This window comes from Sphaerodactylus townsendi, linkage group LG06, assembly GCF_021028975.2.
Source record: "Sphaerodactylus townsendi isolate TG3544 linkage group LG06, MPM_Stown_v2.3, whole genome shotgun sequence".
Lineage (NCBI taxonomy): Eukaryota > Metazoa > Chordata > Lepidosauria > Squamata > Sphaerodactylidae > Sphaerodactylus > Sphaerodactylus townsendi.
Genome location: NC_059430.1, coordinates 86,587,636 through 86,611,954, shown reverse-complemented (window position 1 = coordinate 86,611,954; position 24,319 = coordinate 86,587,636). Strand labels below are relative to the sequence as shown.

Below are 24,319 nucleotides of genomic sequence, written 5' to 3'. Positions count from 1 at the left end.
AATGAAAAGTTGTATAAAAATATATGAGGAAAGAAAGGACAAATATTAGGAGTTATATACAAAAACATGATAGAAGATCAAGAATTCATGATAAGAATCATAATGGAAAAATGGCAACAAGATGGAGTGAAAGACATAGACCTTATTAAAAGGATTATAGATAATATGAATAAAATAAAAAATAGATAAATATGCAGAACTAGAGAAGAAATTAATATTAAAATGGTATAGAACACCGAAACAGTTGGCATATATGATAAATGGGCTCAGTCCGAAATGTTGGCATTGTGGAGAAAAAAATGCAATATATACCCATATGTGGCTAGAATGTATAGAAGTAAAAAATATGTGGGAAAATGTGATAAAATACATAGAAAAATATGTAAAGGTAAAAATAAAGATAAATATAGATTTACTATTTATAGGTATAGTGGATTATACTATAATAGAACAAAGAAAAAGAAAACTTTTCAAATTCATGATTAGAGCGGTCCATGCAGTAATAGCATTGGGGTGGAAGGACAAAAAAATCTGGACAATGCAGAAATGGTTGGAATATGTATGGGAGCAAATACAATTAGAAATTTTCGACACAATGTCAAGAAATCAAATATGGCAAGAAAAACAAAAGGATATGAAGGAGATTTGGATGGAATTCAAAGACTGGCTAAACGAAATTGGAATTACAGAAGAAAAATGGACAAGAAGATTGAAAAGAATGGACCTGCTGCTGCGCATCTAAAGAAGAGAAGAAGAAGGAGGGAGGGGGGAGAAAGGGGGAAAAATGATATGGAGGATGTATATAAAGTATACAATATAAATCTGTAATAATTCCGAAATATCAATAAAAATATTTAAAAAAAAAAACAAGACAAATGAAATTCTCAAAAACAAATCTAAATCCTTAGATGAAAACTCTCCTGAAAAAATGTCCTTTAGTATGTCCTAAAAGGCTCAGAGGAATGTTGCCCATTGCAGAGAGATCACTATGAGACAGGATTCTTGGGCTAAACCAAGGTAGTGCATTGCTTCATTTAAGGAGAGGTTGTCCTTCAAATATGCTAATTCTGCACCTTCTCTGAGGATCAACATCAGCAATGTCAAAATGGAGAAAAGAAAAAGATTGGTTTGCCAATGCAACTATATTACTGTTTCCACCATAGGCTTCTGAGATGCCTTCAAAGTATACGACAGGATCACCATCATCTCTCTTAAAATTAGGTGTGGTCTTACTGTTTGCACTGCAGTGGTAATGCTAAGATGAAGTGGGTTTCCTTCCCAACATTTATCTTGGCTGTGATCTAGGGAGAGTGGCCTTTAGCAGTGTTAGAGGAGGAGGGAGTGGCAGGCACATGGAGGGAAATGCTTGGAATGAAGAACGCAGCCTTGGGCAAGCCTGAAAGAGCTGGTGCAGCTTCATTGAGGATTCTCAAAGTCACAGAGTGTTTGCCATCTTATGGGAAGTTTGCTGTTAAAGGTTGACACTGTGATGTGAACTGACTTTGCTAGGAAAGTCCTGGGAAGAAAGATCTGATAAACCGGCTAGACTTGTACCTGTTTGCTGACAACTGCAGAAGCCTTCTTAAGGAGTTATTACATTCTTATCCCATTAAGCCTGTAATCTTCAGTCTTTTCAGAGCATGAACCCACCTTAGACCTCCAGGCTGCAGCCTAAGACAAGCTGAGTTGCAGGCATCACAGTCATATAGCCAGAAGGAGGGGAGGGGACAGAGTTATATGACCCTATCCAGGAGCACAGCCAGTAGTTCAGGATTTGGGGCTAAGGAGTATAAGTCGAGCCCTGATAGGTGTACTGCAATGAGGAAGATACCAAGACTTAGAACTCTAAAAGAATTGTTTCTGCTGCTGAGTAACCCGTCCTGATACTCCTTTCAGCATGCATGCAAATGAAGGCAGGAGGCACAGTGCCTCTGTTTTCTACATATTGGCCATCACCAGGAAGTCTTTCCAAAAGACAGCCAAAAATACAACTATCCTATGGGAGCTCTTCGGGAGCCCCAAACCCATGCCTTGAAGACCACTGTGTTGAACCACATGCTATTGCTAATCTATGTTTAAATTGCTGGAGTAACCCAGAGGTGGTACAAAGATTGCTTTCAGAACTATCAGTCCAGGTGATTTATATTCCTATTGTAGTAGGCTCTCTAGGGAAGAGGCAGCAATGTATGTTTTCATAAGAGAATTTAGTACTAGCTAATTAGAAGAACTTCACACTTTATCTCCAAGTTTTCTGAGCACCGTCCCTTTAGTTTAGACCTTGGACATGACTTCCTCAATAGGAGGGTGGTCTTAAAGGTACTGTCACTCATTCCAAATAGCCCCATTATTCTTAAGGCGTAAACACATTTGCAAAATTTTCCAAATGTGACATTATCTTAATTTTAGCTTATTGTGTGTGCATTTGTGTATTCAAGAACTATGTTCCAGCATATACCAGTATTCAAACTAAAAGTGTTAAGGTTTGTGATCACATACAAATATATGAAACTGCCTTATACAGAATCAGATCATAGATCCCTGAAGGTCCATACTGTCCCCTTCCGCACTCTGGCCTCTTCCACACAGGCTACTTATCCCGGGCTAACCACAGTATAAAACCCGTGTTGGGGGGAACTTTGCACAGATCCTGCTCCTAACACGAGTCCACCCCATGTCCCCCCCCCCCCAGGTTTTTCAAGAATTGTACTATCAGTGATTCGTGAGTCTTAATGCGGATTGCAGCCACTCGATCACAAGTGCTTCCTGGTTTCTAAAGGTCCTCCCTGTGCAGCTACGCAACATGGAGGTGAGGTTTTTTTTTAAAAAGACACACCTCCATGTGGCCACAGCCTACAATGCTTCCGCGGGTTCCATTCACTGCCTGCATGGAGGCATGCGAATGGGACAGCAGGACAGCAGGTTACTTTATCCTGCCTGAGTGCCTGTAACCTGCTCTCCCAGTGCTGTACAGAAGGGGCCTCTGAGAGACAGAGGCCTCTCAAGGATCTCAGGTAGAAAACTGTCTGCATTATCTACTACTGGATTCTTTTAACAGGAGATTCCACAGATTGAATGTCGGACCAAGGACATAGGTAAGGGGGAGTTCCCTGATTCAACCCCCCCCCCATTACATGTCCGAAGCTCCGCCCCCCCATTTGTGGGTTTTTTGTATTTTAAGTGTTTTTTTAGTTTTTGGCCTGTAGGTAGTGCAGCTTTTAGGCTAGCAGCACCAAAATTTCAGGGATTCTTTGGAAGACTCTCCTGATGATACCACCCAGGTTTGGTGAAGTTTGGTTTAGGGGGTCCAAAGTTATGGATTCCCAAAGGGGGTGCCCCATCCCCCATTGTTTCCAATGGGAGCTAATAGGGGTGCCCCCTGAACCAAACTTCACAAAACCTGGGTGGTATCATCAGGAGAGTCTCCTAAAGATACCCTGAAAGTTTGATGCTGCTAGTTTAACAATTGCACCCCTGACAGCAGCCCCCCCAATTTGCCCAGATTCTCCTTTTAAATCCACCCCCTTGGGCATGGATTTAAAGAGAGAATGTGAGGTCCCCAGTTTAAACATTGAAAATGATGCTGTTTCAGGGTGGGGGAGAATCCACCTCAAAACAGCATCTCTTCCAATGTTGTTTTAACTGGGGACCCCAGATTCTCCCTTTAAGGTGGATTCAAAAGGAGAATCTGGGCTCTCTAGTTTAAAACCATTGAAAGTGATGCTGTTTGGGGGTGGATTCCAGCATCACAGCAGCCACCCATGGGAGTGGGGGTGCAAAACTCAGATTTTGCACCGGACTCCATTTTCCCTAGCTACGCCTCTGCCAGGAGGGGAGGACAGAAGGGGCTGCCGGCTGCCACCTGGGAGCCCAGTTGATGGGGGGCAGGGCAGGGCAGGGCAGGGCAGGGCAGGGCAGGGCAGGGCAGGGCAGGGCAGGGCAGGGCAGGGCAGGGCAGGGCAGGGCAGGGCAGGGGAGTCTGCTGTCCCTGGCCTCAGAGAGCTGCTTTTATAAGCACTGAGGGTGGGGGTGGGGCTTGGGAGGTGTGGCCATGCCCCTAGGGGTGGGGGGGTATGGCCGCGCACCCCAAGCCCACCCCATAAAAATCTATACCTGCGTCACTGTGTGGAACCTTCTATATGCCAAGCAGATGACCAGCCACTGAGCTACAGCCCCACCCTTTGTCACTCCTCTCCAACTCATGAATATAATGGATTGGATTCCACAGACCTGCTGTGCTCCTGGAGGTGCCTCCCTCTGCTGAAAGGAGCCTTGCCCTGGTGCAAGACTCTCCAAAAAAATCTTGCATCAGAGGAAGACTCCTTCTGCAACTCTGTTAGTAGAACCGATTGCCAAGGTTGGACCCAAAGTGACAAATGTTTAGTGTTCTTCATTAATTTTTACAGCTCAGAGCAGTTCCAGAATGATCCTCTGTTATCGGATTACAACTACCGTATATACTCGTGTATAAGTCGACCCGAATATAAATCGAGGCACCTAATTTTACCACAAAAAAACTGGGAAAACTTATTGAAGAATAAGAACTAATAAAAGGAAACATTTTTTCATGCAACGTGTGATTGGTGTTTGGAATATGCTGCCACAGGAGGTGGTTATGGCCACTAACCTGGATAGCTTTAAAAAGGGCTTGGACAGATTTATGGAGGAGAAGTCAATCTATGGCTACCAACCTTGATCCTCCTTGATCTGATATTGCAAATGCCTTAGCAGACCAGGTGCTCAGGAGCAGCAGCAGCAGAAGGCCATTGCTTTCACATCCTGCATGTGAGCTCCCAAAGTCACCTGGTGGGCCACTGCGAGTAGCAGAGAGCTGGACTAGATGGACTCTGGTCTGATCCAGCGGGCTTGTTCTTGTGTTCATGTGTTCTTGTGTGACTTGAGTATAAGTCTAGATGGGAAATGCAGCAGCTACTGGTAAATTTCAAAAATAAAAATAGATACGGTTGGGCGCTATTTGGGGGTCTCTTCCACTGACCCCCCATCTCACCAATCCCAAGGTCTCTGCCACCAACCTCTCCACCCCGCAGCTTGTCCAGCTCACCCAGGTCGACTGGCTGTCACCAGCCAAGAGCCAGGGGTCGGCCGCCGCCTAGAAGAAGGCACGGGCAGAGAAATCGGCTGAAAGGGGGAAGGCAGAGAAGAAGGCAGAGGAGAGCGAAGCTGAGGCAGAGAAAGCGGCTGAAAGGGGGAAGGCAGAGAAGAAGGCAGAGGAGAGCGAAGCAGAGGCAGAGAAAGCAGCTGAAAGGGGGAAGGCAAAGAAGAAGGCAGAGGAGAGCAAAGCAGAGGCAGAGAAAGCGGCTGAAAGGGGGAAGGCAGAGAAGAAGGCAGGAGAGAGCGAAGACGGGAGAGGGGGAACACCACACAAGAATTAAGTGGGACCCTCACTCGCGTATAAGTCGAGAGGGGCTTTTTTCAGCACAAAAAATGTGCTGAAAAAGTAGACTTAAACGCAAGTATATAAGGTATGTGGAAACACTGGACTATAAGGATTATGACAGTTATTACACTCTGTCATGATACATGATTAATCTCTTTATAATATCAGTCAGTCAGTCAAAGGCTATTGTATTTGGTCTTAGGCCTTTACAATTTTTCTCATCAAGCATTTATAATTATTTAATAAGTTTATGAATTTAATTTTTATTTTTATTTATATCCCGTCCTCCCCAACGCTCAGGGCAGCAACTTTTAAAACTTAGAATTATCATAAACAATACCACAATATCAAATAAAATGTCTAAAAGCCCTGTTACATATTGCTATTTATAAAACAAAAGTTCTAAGGGTGTAAAATTCCAAAGCATACTGCATATATTACTTACACTAACATCTCAACAAATTTGGATCATACCTCTTTTGGTTGCCAGAACAAATAGTGTGATATTGTGGGTGATTGAAGAATCGGTATCAGATAGGAACTTAATCAGTTTTTTCTGTATTCATTAAACAACTGCTTTATAAGACAATCCAATGTATCTATGATTTTTAAACTGTTTCTGGAATTTTGAAATTCCTCTGAAGCTCATAGGAATTTCAGTTAGAACATGAGTGAGAGGAAAAGGTGCCATAGTTCATTAGTAAGGCATACATTTGACATGCTTTAGTCCCTCGTACCTACACTGAGAGCTGGGAAAGACCTTTCTTTGTTTGAGATCCTGGAACACTGCTGCCAGTCGGAGTAGACAATACTATAGAAGGCCGGCTTCACACATTAATCTATTCCGAGCATCAGCTGGTCTAGATGTTTCCTTACTACTTAAGAGCCACATGAGGGTTTTGAGTGTTGGGTTTGTTATCCGGAGCACTGTTTGGCTGAAGGAAGAGGAGGGCTTAATGGGCCTTAGTGAATGAGTGAAAGGTAGCATTGTCAACGTCCTGTGGTGGCGAACCTTTGGCACTCCAGATGTTATGGACTACAATTCCCATCAGTCTTTGCCAGCATGGTCAATTGGCCATGCTGGCAGGGGCTGATGGGAACTGTAGTACATAACATCTGGAGTGCCAAAGGTTCGCCACCACTTCTCTAAGTTGTGCCTCGAGATTTTCTGAAATTACAACTGAGTTTCAAGGGACAGAGATCAGTGCTCTGGAAAGAAAATGACTTCTTTGGAGGGTAGAGTCTGTGACATTATACCCTTATGAGATCTCCCTCTCCAAACCTGGCTCTCCTCAGGCTACATCCCCCAAATCTCCAGGTATTTCTCAACCCAAAGCTGGATGAATAGTTCTGCACTCTCTTGTAAACCACCTTTGACAACATTGAAAAACTATACCTGCAGCTCAGGGCTACCACATGGAGTGACTATTTGCATAAAACAATTTGCCTTTTAAAACAATCTCCTTTAGTGTGCTGTATAATGAACTGCATTTGCAAGATGTTTATTTTTAACAAAGACATGCTAATGTAGGGCCTGCTGGTATAAAAATAGATGGCAGTGTTGTTTGAGAACCAAAAGCATGAAGAACTTTTCCTTGCTTATCATTAGGAGCAGGAAATAATCTTATACCATCCTTCTCTCTCTCCCCTAATAGTCCCCTTTTCCCATTTAAGATCCTAGTGACCCCTTGATAATGGAGCACATGTGCTATTGGGGAAGCTTCTGAGGGCTAGATCCTATTACATCAGATGCATGTGGTGGTATTTTCTTCACATATCCTGGTTTTCTCCCCAGTGGGAACCCAAAGCAGTTTGCATTGTCCTCCTGTCCTCCATTTTATCATCTTGCCAACTCTGTGAAATAAGATGGGGTGAGAATGTGTTAGGCATAAGCACCAGGGTTTTTTAACCAGGAAAATTTCAGCATTCATTGGCTTTATGCAGCTATTACTGAAAATATTCCGGATAAAAACCTGAACCTGAACATTTTCAGTTCCCCCCACTCTCTTTCCAAAGCCCTCAGGGGATTGAGAAATGGGGGGGGGAGAGGGAGAACTGCCCTTCTAGCGCATCTCAAGCCCTGCAGGGGGGATATATCCTGATAGAACTACATAAGCAAGGAAGCAGAGGATAGTTCATGATAGTTCTTCATCAGCCCCACATGCAGGATATGGATGGCTCTTCCTTGGCTGGCACTTCTGAAGCCCAGCAGTGCTTGAAAAGCACCAGCACGGGACAGATCTGCATGGAAATCTTTACCAACTTCAGAAGGATGGAAGGCTGAGTCAGCCTTGGGCTAGCTTCCTGAAACTGACTTTCATGGGGACAGAACTCAGGTCATGAGCAGAGTTTTGACTGCAGTACTGCAGCTCAGCATTCTGTCCCATGGGGTTCCTTTCAGTTCCTTCCTTAGGACAAATATTAAGATGTTGATGGGAAAGAATATTTTCTTAAAATGTAAATGGAGAAAACATACATTAGCTAGGGAGACTTTGGCAAATAAACCAGCCTAGTTTTTGTCTAATGTAATTTCTTATGCAGAGGATTTACATCACCTGTTCAGGTGGTTCAACATTATTTAAATATGTTGTTCTCAGCATCCCAGAGCAATGGGGGCTGCCACCACCTTACCTAAATTATATCTGAATCTCAAAACAGGCATGATTCTGTATGAGTTCATATAAAAATATTGATGTTAGAAGTTCATTGTTACTTTCATGAGGCAAGCTTGGCCTTTAGATGATGCCATAAAAGTCCTATTAGCCATCATTTTGCAGCCTTCACTGGAAAGTGAAAGATAACCCCCAAGAAGCACAATTTTATAGAAAAGGCAATCTAATAAGAAAAGTCATTGTCACATTCTTTGCAGAAATGCCAAAAACTCTCAATTCCCATGAATGCCTTCAGAATGAGGAATTTAGAGTCCAAAAGAAACCCAGTATTCTTATTAGTCCCTAAAGATACAGTCTTCATAAGCCCTTTGACAATTGCCAGGAAAAGTCCAAGCAATTTAAAACAACCATATAAACTTGCAATGATTTCATTTACTTTTACAAGCAGCTCAACCATTTGGCAGACCTTGTAGGATCATAAACAATACAAAACACTGATTGAGCTTCTCCTTGGCGATTCATAACACAGATATTGCTTTGCCTACTTCAGCATTCTTGTTCTGGCCTCCCACACATCCTTAAAAGATCATAACCTGGGAGGAGTGGGCTGAAGATGATGCCCTTTCCTCACTGTGTATCCCAGAATCCAGCAAGAGAGAGAGAAAGAGAGGGCTTCCATGTCCAGTAGCCCTTGTGGGGGCATTGGGCTGTCTATACTTTTCAATAATTTCTTAATTTCACAGGTACAAGCGTGCAACTATGGAATGTGTGTATGGCATGTCTGAGCAGGACTGGCCTATCCATGAACAAGCCTAGGCAATAGCCTAAGGTGCTGGGGCAGGGGGAGCAATGGTATAGCGCCAAGGGGGAAGGGGTTGCGTGACACACTGAAGACATGCCGGGGCGGGGGCGAGGCAGGGGAAAGGGCGCAGGGCACATGCATGCCCCAGGCACAGGTCCCCCTCGCTACTGCTCTGAGGGGGAGTAGGAGGACCTCAGGCAGTCCGGAGGTCCATGGTGCAGGGCAGAGGGGGAACCAAACCAGCATTCATCCAGTCAGTGGTGGCTACTCAGAAAAAAAGCCCCACTATGTTCAGGGAAATTTATTCCCAGATAAGCTTGCTTAGGCTTGCAGTTCTAGGCATCTGCCAGTTGATACTTCATTATATTTGTGTACATACGCCAAAGACACCAAAGTCATTGTTTATCTAGGGCAGCAAAAACTCTTTGGCTGACTCTGTGTCTAAGGATAGAATGTTGACCCAATATCTGTGTTTCTCCCCTATTATGACCATGTTTTATGTCATCTGTGAGCCACACAAGCACCTGAGCTAAGTAATTGCTACCAGGTAACTATGACAAATATATTTTAAGAGGCATTTTGTAGCGGGTTTGGTAAATACAGTTGCAGGATAATAAAGTTATGTTGATTCAACAGATATAGATTCGCCCTTTTGTGAGCAGTCAGACCCTTCCTCCCATTAAGGGAACTCATGGAGGCATAGGGGCTAAAGACTGGCAACAGAGGAGGGCACTGCTCCCACCAAAATGGTTGCCACTTGGAGAGTTTTGGGGTCCATCTTGTGCAGGGGTCCCCAAACTTTTTAAACAGGGGGCCAGTTCACTGTCCCTCAGACTGTTGGTGCCATGGAGGAGGCCTGGACTACAAAAAAAAAAAAAAAAAACTATGAACAAATTCTGCTATGCACAAAATGGGGATTGTAAAATGTTTGATTTCACCTTTCAGCCTTTCTGTCATGGTCTATTGTACTTTTAGAACAGTGACCAAAGTATGTCAAGTACAGGGTGGGCTCCAAATATTGTTTAGGGGAGGCTGTGGAATACCTTCCCCTGTAAAAAAAAAAAAAGGCAGAACTTTCCCAATGAAACATTCCATCTAACCCAGGATCAGGTATCTTCCTGGGTTCTTTCCTCCCTAGCAGCCAGCTTGCAAGCCGATTCGCTCAGCCTGGCTGATGCCAGAATGGTGAGTGAGGTATGGAACAGAAAGCCTGGAGAGCAACACATGGGAGTAGCTGGAGAGGAAGAAGGGCCGGAGCAAGCTAGGCGTTGCCACATGTAAGGTTTCCAACTCTGGGTCAGAAAATGCATGGAGATTTGGGGGTGCCATCATGTAACTGCAATCAACGGCCATTGGGGCCAGTTCCTCCTCTCCCTCGAGCCCCCACTGCACATGAATGGAGCCATCGCTGCCATGCCTGGCGGGCCGGATAAATGCCTTCAGGGGGCCACATTTGGCCCCCGGGCCGTAGTTTGGGGACCCCTGATCTTGTGTGTCAAGTGATTATCAGCTGAATCTTTCTCCTGGCTTGAAGGCATGCCTGGCTTAACAGTGGGGTTAGCTCAACACCATTGTGTCACTCAAAGGTGATTTAATCAGTGCTCTGAGCAGACCATTACACACCCTAGCATCACCCATCCTTCCACTCAATCAGTATTCAAGAAAATAGGCAATAAATTGCTTGTTCTCTGGCTTATCTCAAAATGCCTCAGGACCTATTTTGGAATATAAATACTGATCTTTTGAGCATCACAACATGTATTTGCTCTGGATCTGTACTGTCACTCCTACTTGCATGTGAGCCCCTTTATTTTTTTGCTTGCAGAACTACTGGCCAATTTCCTCCTCAGCTCTGCTTTCCTGGACATCCCTTCAGGACTAGTAACTAAGGGCCTTTCCCCACTTACCTTAAGCCCCAGGCAAGTAGCACGGGGTCCCCTGGCACTCCCCACGAGAGGGGCGGTGACAACGCAGCCGCCCCGACGACGACGCTGTCGCGCCCCCTCTACACTCGGCATCCCTGGCGCTCTTGCAAAGGGTGCCTTTCCCTGCAATAACTTATCACCAGCCTGGTAGCACCCTGCAGTCTAACACCTGGAGGCAAGATTAAAGTAACTATCCCAAAGAGATCGATTGTACTTAATGAAGCCAAAAATGTTTTTATAAAAAAGTTTATTGTAAAAAGAGAGAGAGAAAAAACAAAAGAAAAAGGGAGATGGATTCAAAAGGAGATGGCGGCGGGGGAAGCACACAAGGTACAGGGAAAAGCACGCAGCAACTGCAACTCAGAGATAGTCAAATGAAAAGCAATACAGCTGCGCTGTACCTATGCTATATCTGGTTCCCCAGAACCTGTGCAGAGTTTCTTGTGTTAACAAGAAATGGTACAGATATTTATGTTAAATGGAGTTGGATCTAAACCAGCTCCTTTCTAAGACTGGCAAGGAGATTTCTCCAGTCCCTTTCAAATCTCTAGTGTCAGAGGCCACTTTTGCCAATCAGGGCCGTATTCCACCTCTACAAGCACCTGGTAATGGCTCTGAACTTCCATGTCAAATACTTGGTCTGGTCTGAACCAGCTGGTCCTTTGTCCAAAAGGGATTAAGTCTCCCAGGACAGTCCAGTGTGGGATGGACCTCAATACCTTTATTGTAAAGTAATCTAGGGTCCCAGATGCTCTAGGTGTCATGCCTTAGCAAGTTTTAGGATTTCTGTCACAGAGTGTATTTCTGTGTAGAATTGCACTGTAAAATTTATTTTGTCTTAGCCTGCAGATGTTCTGATATTACAAGTAGATCAAAAGATGACTCAGGATAAGGTAATAATCAGGGGAAGGTACCTTGTGTTGGATCAAGGAAAAGATAAAGGAGAGCAAGGTGCAAGGTTGACAGTTTATTTAGCTCTCTAGATTTCTGTGTGTTTTGAAATTTGCTTCATCAAGGGATCTTCTATAGAAATTTCCAAGCTCTCACCATGAACAACTGAATAACATCATGGATCTGTGGGGTCCAATATCTTCAAAGAATAAATGATGAGACCTGTCAGTAAAGTGCTGCAGTAGCCATCATGAAAAGAAATGCAAGGATGAATTAAGAGTATAACCTCACAAACAGTTCTTTGTGATAATCTGTAACAGTTACAGGCTACTGCAGCAGATGAGCCTCCAAACTATTCAGCATACAGCTAGTCTTCTTTTTTTGAGCCGCATGAACATGATTTCCAATAAAAAAAGAACTGTCACTCATACTCGGAAAAATAATAGTTCCCGTCTAAAACAAAGCATGCCACAACTGTGTGTTTTTCATTCTGTGATGCCAAGAAAGAGCCAAATCAAAAATATCACGAATTTATTTGCCTATTCAGTTTCAAGTAATTGATTTGGATTACAATGTAATGAATATTGCAGATGTAGGAATAGATTGCCATAATTTTGTAGCATTGCTATGCAGAATGGTTACCCTTAAATGCAAAAGGCACAACCAAACCATTTGCTTAGAAATAACTGGCTACTCAAAACGACTGACGATTAAATACAATGGATCTGGATATTTAAAAAATAATTTCTTTTAATTTTTTGGCTCTTTATAACCACTCCTCTTTAAACTTAATAAATCTGGGAGCTAGAAAAACTCTTTCAATTTTTTTCTAGGGATAATGCACATATCACAGATATCTCAAGCCCTGCCAAGGGACGGTCAAGTTGTAAGGGAACTGTGAGATGTTATAAATCAGTGGGGTGCAGGGAGGGCTTTGCCTATGGGGCCCCAATGACTGATTCAGGAACAGATTGACACTTGGGCCTTGAAGGCTTCTCCTTGCCTGGGGGTGGCCTTGATAAGAAGCAGGCACAGGATGCAACAGCCTAGAGAAAAGGGCAAGCCAAAGGGAATATCCCAAAAAGTAAGGGGAGTAGCCAAGTCAAGAGGAAGGGATAGTGTCAACGGACTTTAAAACCAAGTCCCTATTTAAATGGTAGTTGAGCAAGACAAAAAGCCTGAAGTGCAAGTCCTCCCACCATAGGGTAATGCTACTGGAGAGCAAGGGTCAAATCCTCTAGTTCTCCCAGGACTAAGAACAAGAAAGTCAACCCTATAAGGTAGAGTGAATTACAGAAAACAAGTACTCTGGTAGTTGTAGCCAATATAGGCTAAAGTACTGAACTGATGCCCCAAAACACCAGAAAATATAAGTAGGGTTTATTATAAAGTTGTGCAGAAATCCACAACCAAAGGCATTGGTTCTTGATCCAGGCTGACCCTTCCCCTGGATCAAGAAGTGTCCTGAAGTCAGATGTAATGCAGACATAGGACAAAACTGGAAAAATCTTTCCTTTATGCTTAGTGACTCATATTGGCCTGATTCTAGTTGACCAATCTAATGATGTAACCTGACCAACAAGCTATATTGCCAACCAGGTGATTCAACCAAATCTGGTGAATTTGCCAGTTGGACCAGTCAATGCAGTTGCATTGAGTTCAATTAAGTGAATACCTTCTCTCACCCATGAGTTCAGGCACTAACAAGATGGAAAGTATCCTCCTAGATTCTTGTGGCCTTAAGAAGCCTTGAAACTGCCAGGTCTAATGGTCTGATCAGCACCTTGGTTGTCTCTTGTCTCCCTTATTTGACTCTTTGAAGCTCCAAGCAGCTTGATCTGAGTTCTCAAAGAGAGAAGCTTTCATGGTTTTCAGCAAGGCCTCAGCTTAAACTTTGAATTTAACCAAAAGGATGCTTAAGGTGTCTTGACAGGCAGGGCAAGAGAAGGGGCTAGATAGGAACTGGCTTTCATTACTACAGGGCTGGAATACCAAGCCTGTGGAATTTGGCACTGGAAAGGGAGAATAAACAAACTAATAAACTTTGCAATTAAGAGCCCTGAGGCATGTAAGGGAATGCCAGTGTGGGTTTTTGAGGAAACAGGCTGAGGCACAAGGTCATGACCTCATCCGAGGTGATTTCCCCAGTCACTGAATTTCATAGACAAGGAATCAGATATGCTGTTTTCATGGTCTATTCAAAACCAGCATGACCAAGTGAGGCTTCATTGAGACTTCCATACACCTGTTATGCACCAAGCACCCTGCCAGAAGTGCTGTTCCTTCCCAGAACTTTCAAGATAGCATCCCTGAGGTAGATATATCGTGACAACTAGTGAAGGTTTTGTTTCTTGGAGCTTTAGTCTGGCTTTTTTTTTTAAAAAAAAAGATGATCTATTGTAAATGGACACTAGGGAAAAGAGGCTAAGAACACCAGAAAAAAAACTGGCACACCCTGTGGCAATGAGGGTGCAGATGACCAGCAAACCTAGCAGGAGACAGTGAGCTTTCACAAAGCAGGTTACGCAAAGCAGCTTTATATGATTTGATGGGCAAGCATAACTGTCTGGTTTGATGGGCAAGCATAACTGGATTGAAGTCCAAATGTATGGGAGAGGGCCTTTGTAAAACACTTTATAGCCCATTTTCTAATTCTAAGCATTGTCTATGTTTTATTAAACACAGACAGCTTTGAAATTCCATTTCAAGGGTTGTAGCACACTGAAAGCATTATAAGTTCTCTGCAAAGGTTTTACATGTGAGAGTTATATAGACGAAAGAGGGGCTTTAATAAATGTCAGAGATTCCTAGTTGCTGCCACGTAGAGCATAAATAACTCATGAACCTCTGCAGATGTTCCCCGTACTGTTCTGGTGCTTGTACATTGTCATGTGGTGTAAGATCTTTGAAGGTTCCTTTCATAGGAGTTACCTTGAAAACCCATCTCATTTTCTTTTATTCTCCTTTTTTCAAACTGTCATATGAATCCCTGTTAATCAATGCAGGGTCTGGGATGGCCACATTGTCCAAATTACCCAACTGCTCAGTTGTTCTGTTCCATTCTCTTTAAAAAGCTCTGCAGCCCTTTCTGTCATGCTTACCTCCTAGGGCGATGGTGACTTCTTGTAGCTGAGCTATTCAAGTTGAAGTTTTCTGTATTGTTGGTTAGGATGCCCTGCCTTGAGGAATTTTGCAGCATACTGGTGTTTTTTTAATTCCATTCCTGTTTAGAACTAGCTGGTGTTCCTTTTGGCTGGACCTATGGGTTTCAGAACAGAACCTTAATCATCTTTTCATATCACACATTGGCACAGAGGCCCATGTGATGAATTTGCAAGTGATCAGCTGTGTGATTTTTGATGCAAAAACTTTGTGTAACAGAAAACATCTTGTCATGTCCATCAGCCATTTCTCATTGATAGAAGACAAGAACAGAATATGTTTCATTCTAAGAGGAGGGTATATGCTAATGAGAGGCTTTGTGTGCTTGGTGGATCCTTATAGCAGAGAGGCAAGTATCTCTGTTCATACAGTTTCAATTTGCTTGGGGGTCATGCAGAGAATGGAGCAGGGCTTCAATCTTTGAACTTATGCTTGGTCCAGGAATTTGAATCTGGACTCTGTGCTCTGTTATTACTCTTTTAAAGGAGAAAAGAGTGTCCTCTAAAGGTACGTTTGTTTTTATCTTGTCTGCTTGTCACCTCAGCCACAAATCTTATTGAACAACCTTGAGTCAGGCACAGTATCAGTGTGAACTCAGGGTAGGTAAAAAGCTGATATAAAAGAAGAGATAAAATATGTGCTGCCTTGAGCTCTTGTCAGAAGGGTAAACTAAAATTATAAACAAATGTCTCAATGGCCCATCTCAAAAAATGGAGGCTCCAAAACACCACAAATTATTAAAATATTTACACTCATATGTCTGTGTGTATGCATATGTTTTTTTCCAATGAACATCATCCTTTGCTGTTTTTAAAGTAAATGGTTGTCACAATTAATGAAAAGACCGTGTTTCCCATATCAGGGGACCATCATGCATGACACTCTGTTGTTGATGTTTGCTTAACTTCTCTCTCTCTTTCCTCTCTCTCTCTCTCTCTCTCTCTCTCTCTCTCTGCATTTTTCAGTTCTGCTAAGCCAATCCTCACTAGAATGAGCACAAAACAAAACCAAGTGACAACTTTTGTACATCATCATTAAACCGGAAGAAGCTTGAGAAGCCTGTGATGAAGACTGTTGACAAGTGTAAAAAATCTGATTGCCAAGAGCTGCCTTCTAAACATAGATCAGCGAGACATGCAAGTGGTTCTCTGGAGGGAGATTCAATCGTGGATCTACCCACCAGCTCATTAGAAACTGCCTCTGAATGCAATGTTCAGAAGGTGTGCATGAAAAGTCACGTAAGGGGGATAACTTTCAAAGGGGGTATAGTTGTCACTAGAGAAACATATTAATATTCATGCATCAATGAGGTTTGTACACTCTTTTTATTAATTGGCTGAAAAGCGAAATGCTTAAAAACAGACATTCATGAACCAGAGGCTGTTAAGTTAGAAAATTCTTGTTCCAGTAGCTGAGATGATGTGGTTTTAGATTCAGAATATTTACAAACAGTATTTTCTTGTCTTACGCAACAGGCAAGATGGTAGGATTTTTACCCCATCATTTCTGTGCCTTAGTGGCCCTTCCTGGTATGATTAGTTAGAGACACACTACTTCTCAGATTCTCTTGCACATATAGTGGTTGCATTGAATTCTCATTCTAAGTGTAAATGATGTGAGATGGTGGCTCCCAGATTGTACTTACAGTATTTAAAGACTTCAATCCTAAATACACTTTTTAATTATTTGGGAGTAAATCCCATGGAGCTCAGTGGGATTTATTTCTGAGTATATGCTTCATTCTGTTTATGATTGCAGTAGGAGGACCAGGTCTTCCACTATAGCAGGAGATTGCCCACCCCATGATATAGTGGAAGTGAAGCAGCAGGAGGAACTTAGGGAAGTGATGTTGCAGTGATGCCAGGATGTCACTTCTGGTCACATAACAACAAGTAATGGCACACAGTGCTGTAGCAATTCCACTTTCCATTATGTGACCAAGAACTAATATCATGAGACACCATACAATGCTGGTCCCATCACCCAAAGCACCTGAGATTTGCAAGCCTGTCAAAGACTTAACTCAGACTTTGGAGTGGCACAACACCAATCCATGGGCTCTGAACCAGAACTCCAGGCACCAATATATATATATTTTTAAATTATTAAAGAAAGATATTAAAACATAAGTTTAAACAGTGAACACAAAATCAAGGTGCAATTCAGTTACACAAATTAAACAACAAAGCTAAAGTCTACATACCAGAAAGAAATACTTGCGCAGGTGAAAGATACTGGATATTTTCAGTCCATGTACAAAGTTCCAATAGAATTTTCAAGCAGAGTAAAGGGCAAAGCATCGAACAAAGTTGTTGTTCACTGATATAATTAGTTTATGGATTAGGCTGGCCACTACAGGTGATCATTTATTAACTAATCAGGGCATACTATGGTCAAAATGTTGTGGATGATGAGCAAACCTACCCCTCCCCTCTAAAATGAAGCTTTTCCAATTATTCTCCAATGAACCAGTTCCGGTTAGTCAAAATTAACAAAGATTATTTCATGCCCTCTAACAAGCACTATGACCTTGGAGAGACAGCACATTCCCAGTTAACAACACCTGCTTTCTAAACCCTCTGTGCTTATAAAAAAGGCAAAAAAAAATTCTAGGCCTTCAGCAAACAAAATGGATTTTCTCTTGGCAAAGTCCTTGGCCGGGAACTCTAGATTGCACTGACACTCTCATTAAATAGAAGGAAACCAGGGAAGGATGAATATTCCATTGTACCCAAAGTCTGCCTTCTTGAAGATGCCATCCTTCTCTGCCTCATGTTAGGGGCAGCCCTGTTTGGTGAGAGGTTGCTGACATCAGAGTGCAAAGAGCTGTGGCTCTGTGTTTTGTTTAATGTTTTACAAGGCTTATCTGACATGAAATGTGTGAAATTCACCACTTTTGAAGGGATTAGCACTCGATGAACATTGTAGAACAGGTTTAGGGCCAATGTAGATTCTGATCTGGCATCTGAAATACAGTAACGGACAGTTGCTGTAAAGTACTTTTGCATTCATAAGTGCTAAGCAAATATTCTGTACAAATTATTTCTGTCTAGGTTTAAGAGATCCCACAGTGATTATTCCAAGTAGAATAATACAGGGAGCAAGCAAATGGCTCTAATAGTTGTATCATGTGAGGCAAAAAGTTTCACCTATAGTGAAACTGACTTCATTGCAACATGTGCTTTTCTGGATGTTTTAAGTCAAATCTGGAAATTGGTTTGAATGAGGTGAACACATACAAGGAGGCAGAAGTTGTTTCAGAGGAAGCAGATTTTGCTGTTTGGCAGATGGCTGTCGTTCATGCTCAGTGATTCAGAATTAGCGACAGCATCCTTTAAAGTTCCACCTTTATTTTCCTTTGCTGACTAGATTTCATGAGTGGTTTATGACTACACTAGAGATCTCCCCAACCTCACAGCAGTACATCTTGCTTATACCACACAACACTTAGTAATTATACCAGATCAAAACTGGTATCTGTTTACCACAGAGGGCATGAAATGAGGATGCTGTGCATTCGGTCCAGTTCTGAACTGAGCACCAGAGAAGTACCCCTGTAATATCAAAGGCTTTTTAGACATTCAAGCAAACTGGGGTTTACATTTTTACATTTTTTGAATAAATATGTACAAAATCCATGTGTGTTGGAGAACCAATCTCAGAAACTCTTGTCTGCTTAAAACGCCTATGGATTTGCTGAAAGTATATAGACAAGGGTGTATGTTTTCAAATAAACTAGGTTTGTTTTTCCCTCGTGTTCATATAGCCCCTGTTTAGGCTGAATGTTTACCCAAAGAAGTTGCTGATGCCAGACATTGTTCAGAAGCTAGTCACAGGTTTTGAACTGTGTAATTCTGTTCACTTCTAAAATTACAGGGAATTATTGGGTTCATCAAAGTCTTGAACCAAAGTCATTAGAACTATAGTATTATCTTATTCATCTTGAATAGCCTGGAACATCCTAAGAGCAACAAGCTGTCAAGTCAAACAGACTCATGGCGTACAGTTAAACAGGAGTAATATTTGCATGTACCTGCAAACACACATGAACAACACACACATGAACACATGAGTGCCCAGCCGCTGATTAGGTGCCCCTTCTATTCTATTCCTCCGGTTTTTGGAGTCCCCCTGTCATCTAGGGGACCCACTTCTGTTACTGTCTTGTTCCCCTTTCTTGGGAGGGTTCAATCTGGGGTATTGCTGACGCCATTTTGTTGACTACTGCTGCATTTTAAATATTTAAACTTTTAAACTTACTTTTAATTTAATGGGGTTTTGTTTATATATTGTATGTGGAACCCATGCTGTACACCGCCCAGAGCCCTTTGGGGATTGGGCGGTATAGAAATCCCATAAATAAATAAATAAATAAATGAAGCTGCCTTACACTGAATCAGACCATTGGTTCATCAAGACTGACTGTTTAGTCAGACTGGCAGCCACTCTCCAGGGTTTCAGTCTTCTACATGCAAAGCAGAGGCTGTTTTGCTGAGCTACAACCTCTTTCCACAGATATATCTAGATGTTTCAAGTAACCAAGATAATAGAGATTAGGGGCCAAATATCACTTTATAAGAAACAAGGAGCCATCTCCAAAAATGGGAGCCCTATACAAAGTCACCCCCCAGCCAGGAAGTATAGTAGAACTGTAGTCACTTCACTGTTTCCCCACCACCACCAGCCAGTTGTGGAGAGAAGTTGTGGGGAAAAGCTGGAGAGCACAATAGTGTCAGAATATGACGTAAACAAACTGAATTAGACATTACAGAAAATGAAGGGAAAATTTGACACTGTTCTTTATAACAGGTGTTTCAACCTTCAATTTAATGAAGATATTCTGTGAGTTTTTGAATTGGGTTGCAATTTTTGTTTTCATTGGCCAGTCCCCTTATGTTAGATTCCTACCTGTTTTAAAGAGGCTTGGCTTCTGTAGTATTGCCATTGTTGTTTGTCCTGCGGGCTTTGTTGTACTCCACAATTTTGATACAGCAAAAACAGTAGTAGTAACACCCAGTGGTGGGATTCAAATAATTTAACAACCAGTTCTGGCGGTGGGATTTAAATAATTTATCAAGTGGTTGTTTACCAGCACCATTTTAACAACCGGTTCTGCCGAAGTGGTGCGAACCTGCTGAATCCCACCACTGGTAACACCCAAAAAGCTTTGAATTGTGCAGGCAATTCCAAGCATGTTCTCTCCAAATTAAGTTCCAATTAATTCAGTCTCAAGATGTTCACCTTAATGGCTTCTCAAAAACTCTCATTTAACAAAGTCCACACTTTGCAAAGTAGATTTTTTTTGAGAATAGAAAGAACAAGATGTTCATCCCCTTACACAGTAACAGAACCCTCCACACCCAGGACCTATGTTTTGGAACCACAAGAGGAAAGATGGAAGAAACAAAACATGACACGCTGAAGGTGTCCATAGGGCAAGAAAATAAACAAATGGTTGAAATGTTGTCTCACCTAACGTGGAGAAAGATAGATATAAATCTGAACAATGATTAGATGGAATGACATCTTGCAACCATTCTGATATGGAAATAAAAAAGGAGTTCTTGACTTTTAGGGTATGGTAGCAGTTTTTAGAGAACGCCAATTAATATTCAACCTGCTACCTCCTGGAGAATGCTCGGTAGAGAGATCTGGGTTACCCAACATGGTACTCATGGGCTGCATGGCACCTGCCAACACCTTTCATGACACCCATCCTGTGTTTTTAGAAAGCAGGTGGGGCAAGATGGGGGTTTTGCCCAACAGAGCTTTTCATTGACTACTGAAGATCTGGTTGACTATGCAGATCTTTTAAAATGTTGTTTTGGCAGCAGCTGCCCCCACAGCTCTAGAATTTTAACTGTGTGACTGAAGATAAGCTAGCTGTATGCCAGAAAATATTTTAAAACAGTATGTTCATTTTAAAAGGCCTCCTGTTAAAAAGCTTCTGTCCAAGATGTTGAAGAATTACTATTAGAATTATGCATAATCTAAGTTTCTGAAATTTTGTGACTGTCTCTTCCTCTTGCAGTATCCATTTTGTGGCTGCACAAATTACCCTGTGTCGGAATTCCAGAGGTGCCCACAGGGTCAAAAATGTAAGGGATGCATGTTATATATAAAAGAAATGCTAAACCATGACCTCGTCATAGGTCAAATAAGCCACAAGAACAATTGGCACAGAAAAACAATGTTTCCACTCACTTCGCTGTATGTTAACTGCTGAAATCTAACAAGTCTTCAGCAAGAAATCCTCTTGACCTCTTTGCAGCAGCTACTGCAGAGGTGACCTATAGCTTATTGACAATATTAAGGTTCTGTTCTCTCCATATGTATAACGATCTCTCACTTGGCTGTCCATGTACCTATCTTCCATTCTAGCCCTGCAAAGCCCCCCCCCCTTCTTATATTTCCTCAGTTCCTGCTCATTCCTCAGAACCCAACCTGTGACTTCATTTTAGCTTTTCATAGATTAATTTGACAGAATTCCCTTTGTTCTGTTGCCTTCTTTCCACAGTAACTGCATGTTTCTGGCAGCTTCTCCAGCAAAACTCAACACTCACCAGAGGTACCACTTCTGGCTTACTCCAGAACTCTAATAAACACAATCCCACCAGGACTTATATCTTCTGATCTGGCTGACCACACAAGGCTGACCACACTGGTAGTTTGTTGACAGTCAAAGCAGTGTTGTGATCCTTAGGTCAAGATCACAAACAGCAGAGTTTGGCCAGTGAGACTTCCAGCTTATTACCTCTTTAATATCAGTTCCTGCCTCTTGGTAGCCTGTTTCTCACTGTGTTCTGATGGTGTTAAAGCAAAAATCTTGCAAACCAATGTGGATCTTTCCTTTGCCATTTGTGTGTGTGTGTGTGTGTGTGTGTGTGTGTGTGTGTATACACATACATATACAGAAAGCAAAAAGTTTTAAGTTCATACATCATTCAATGTGAGTAGAAGTACGTTTCTAACCTCTTAAAATGTGGACGCTTTTCTATTCCATCCCATCGTAACCTGTCAAAAATGTGTGGGTTTGGTTTTATTTTTTTAAAGGTCAACAAATTGTAAAGAAAATTGTTGGGATACCTGACTTTCTGAAGAATCAAAGAACAATAATTTTTGTTACTTTAAGGTATGCTTGGTATTAAATAAAGGTTAACTATGAATTTTTGTAGCATACTAGAATAAAGTGTGCGAGTGCCTTTCTGCAGTTCATTCAAAAAGTGGCTAGTTTTTCTTTCTACATACTAAATACTCTCTACACACTAAATGCTATATACTATATAGTATACTAAATACTCTCTATATACTAAATACTTTCTATATACTAAATCTTCCTTACTCTTTTCTCTGTTTTTGATAGAAAGATGCACAATTGTTCATTACTTACAGGAGGTGTTAATGAATGGAAACCACTGTATACTGGCAATAGAATCTGTCCCCAAAAGATGACTTTGCTTTCTTGGCATTCTGACCACTGGCTCAAAGTTCCTGAGTCTACTTGAACATGCTTAGGATTCCAGACATTCAATCCAATCTTATGTATGTTTAAGTGGAAGTTAATCCTCCTGAATTGAATGGTGGTTATTCCCAGAGAAATGTGTAATTTTCAGTGCAACCCTTTGCAGAATTACTCAATTTAAGCCAATCGACATCATGCTTTAAAAGATTGTTAAAAAGCAAACTCATAGCCAGTCTCATCTAGGAATCTCCAGCTAAGTTTTCTGTGAAGGAATCAAGAATCATGAAACATTACAAAGCTCGGGCCTTTATATAATTCCAGTGCTTGGATATGCAAGAAGGCCTCAGGATACTATATGTCTTCCAGACTAGCTATAGTCATCCAGACTGGTTGGGTTATGCCTCCTTTGTTCAGGATGACTTTGCTCCACTGAAGAGAAGACACCTTCACAGTAAGTCCAAAGTATCATTCCCAGTCCAAGCTTTCATCTTGCGTCCTGGCTGTGAGGAGTTTGGTGGTAGCGATAGCTGTCAGAACTTTGAAAGAGGATTAGACAGATTCATGGCCATCAGTGGCTACTGGCCACAGTGACTAAAAGGACCCTCCACTTCCAGAAACACTAAATGTATGAATGCAGTGCTAGGAGGCAACATCAGGGGAAGGCCTTGGCTGCTATGGCCTGTTTTATTGGCCATCCAGGTCATCTGGTTGATCTGTGAGAAAGGATGCTGGGCTTTGTAATGGGTTGGACCTGATGAGTCCTCCTTGAAGGATGAGGATGCCATGGTGGCTGAACCTCAGAGGTCCAAACCATGGCAGACCCTGAGGTTCCTGGGCAAGCCAATTCTCTGGGCCAGAAGCCCAGAGGACCAATTATCAGAAGCTGGGCCTGAGGCTAGGATTGTCAAGGAGTCTACTCAGGAGATTTGTCTGTTGCCAGGGAACCCACAGTTGTCCCAGAACTCCAGGAGGGGAGAAGACAGAATGTCTGGGTAGAAGTTCAGCTCATATGGAGTCATGCATGACTGGCCACCCAGGGCCTCTCCTCTGCATTAGAAGAGCAGGGCTTCACTGTGTGGCTACAAATGATCATATTGTTCGTGCCTGTATACTCCAGGCCACCACTACAGCTGCAGGCACTGATTCCTATGAAAAACCTCAGTTCAGCTCTGGCTGCTGCAGGATCGACAGCTCTGATATTCTTGCTATCCTTAGCTGACTTGACTGCATCGCCTGTGCTTGTGAGAACTTCTAGCTGCCCCTGAGTGCAAGTGGAACAAACTTGATGGATCACTAGCCTGAGACAGCAAGGCATTTCTAGGGATCTCAAGAGAATGTTGCACTGAAATGGTTGATCATTTTTCATGGCTAGATTCTTTGGTACTGGTAGCTCCCCAGCCACTCTACGCATCTGAAGGTAAGATATCTCTTTATTCCTCCTTCTTGTCCTCAGACTTTCACTATTGTTGGTGGATGGAGTGGCACTACCTTAAATTCCAATGGCACCTACTTCTGCAACAGTCTTCTGATATATAATGCACCCCTCACCATAGCAAACTGCAAGGATGCCAACATTAAATTTCAAAAAGTACAAAAGAATATAAGAAAACCTCTGCTGGTTTGGAATGGTGGGTCTTCTAGTACAGCATCATGTTTCACACGCATAAAGGTGCAAATGTGATTGCAAGTGCAATAGCAATGCAATTGTAAAACCTCCCAGACACATGCAAATACACTTCACCACCCCACTGGAGTTGGACAAAACACATACCCCAGCACACAGTCTCTTCACACTGTGCCATGGAGAGAAACACATCTTACTATGACATGCCTCTGAAGATGACAACCATAGATATAGACAAAACATTAACAACAAAAACTACCAGACCACAGCCACACAACCCGAAAAAGCCATAACAGCCATGTGTGACTATTACACAAGACTTAGAAGGAAACCCCAGATCCAGTATGAATAACCCTTAATGTGTGAAGAGATCTTCAGGAATTATCTCAGCCCCAAGGTAAGATGGGCATATGAAAGCCATGGGCATATGAAAGCCAATAACCCTA

The 24,319-nt window shown here is 42.3% G+C and overlaps 1 protein-coding gene across 2 annotated transcripts in view; it reads left to right on the top strand.

Annotated features, from left to right (window-relative positions):
* LHFPL3 (LHFPL tetraspan subfamily member 3) overlaps positions 1-18,937 on the top strand; it is a 231,767-nt gene extending 212,830 nt beyond the window's left edge. For both annotated transcript variants that reach the window (XM_048500263.1, XM_048500264.1), the window contains one exon: positions 15,753-18,937. In XM_048500263.1, the coding sequence (XP_048356220.1) occupies positions 15,753-15,781 (29 nt within the window). In that variant the 3' untranslated portion in view covers positions 15,782-18,937. The remainder of the gene's footprint in view (positions 1-15,752) is intronic.
* Positions 18,938-24,319: the final 5,382 nt, after the last annotated feature.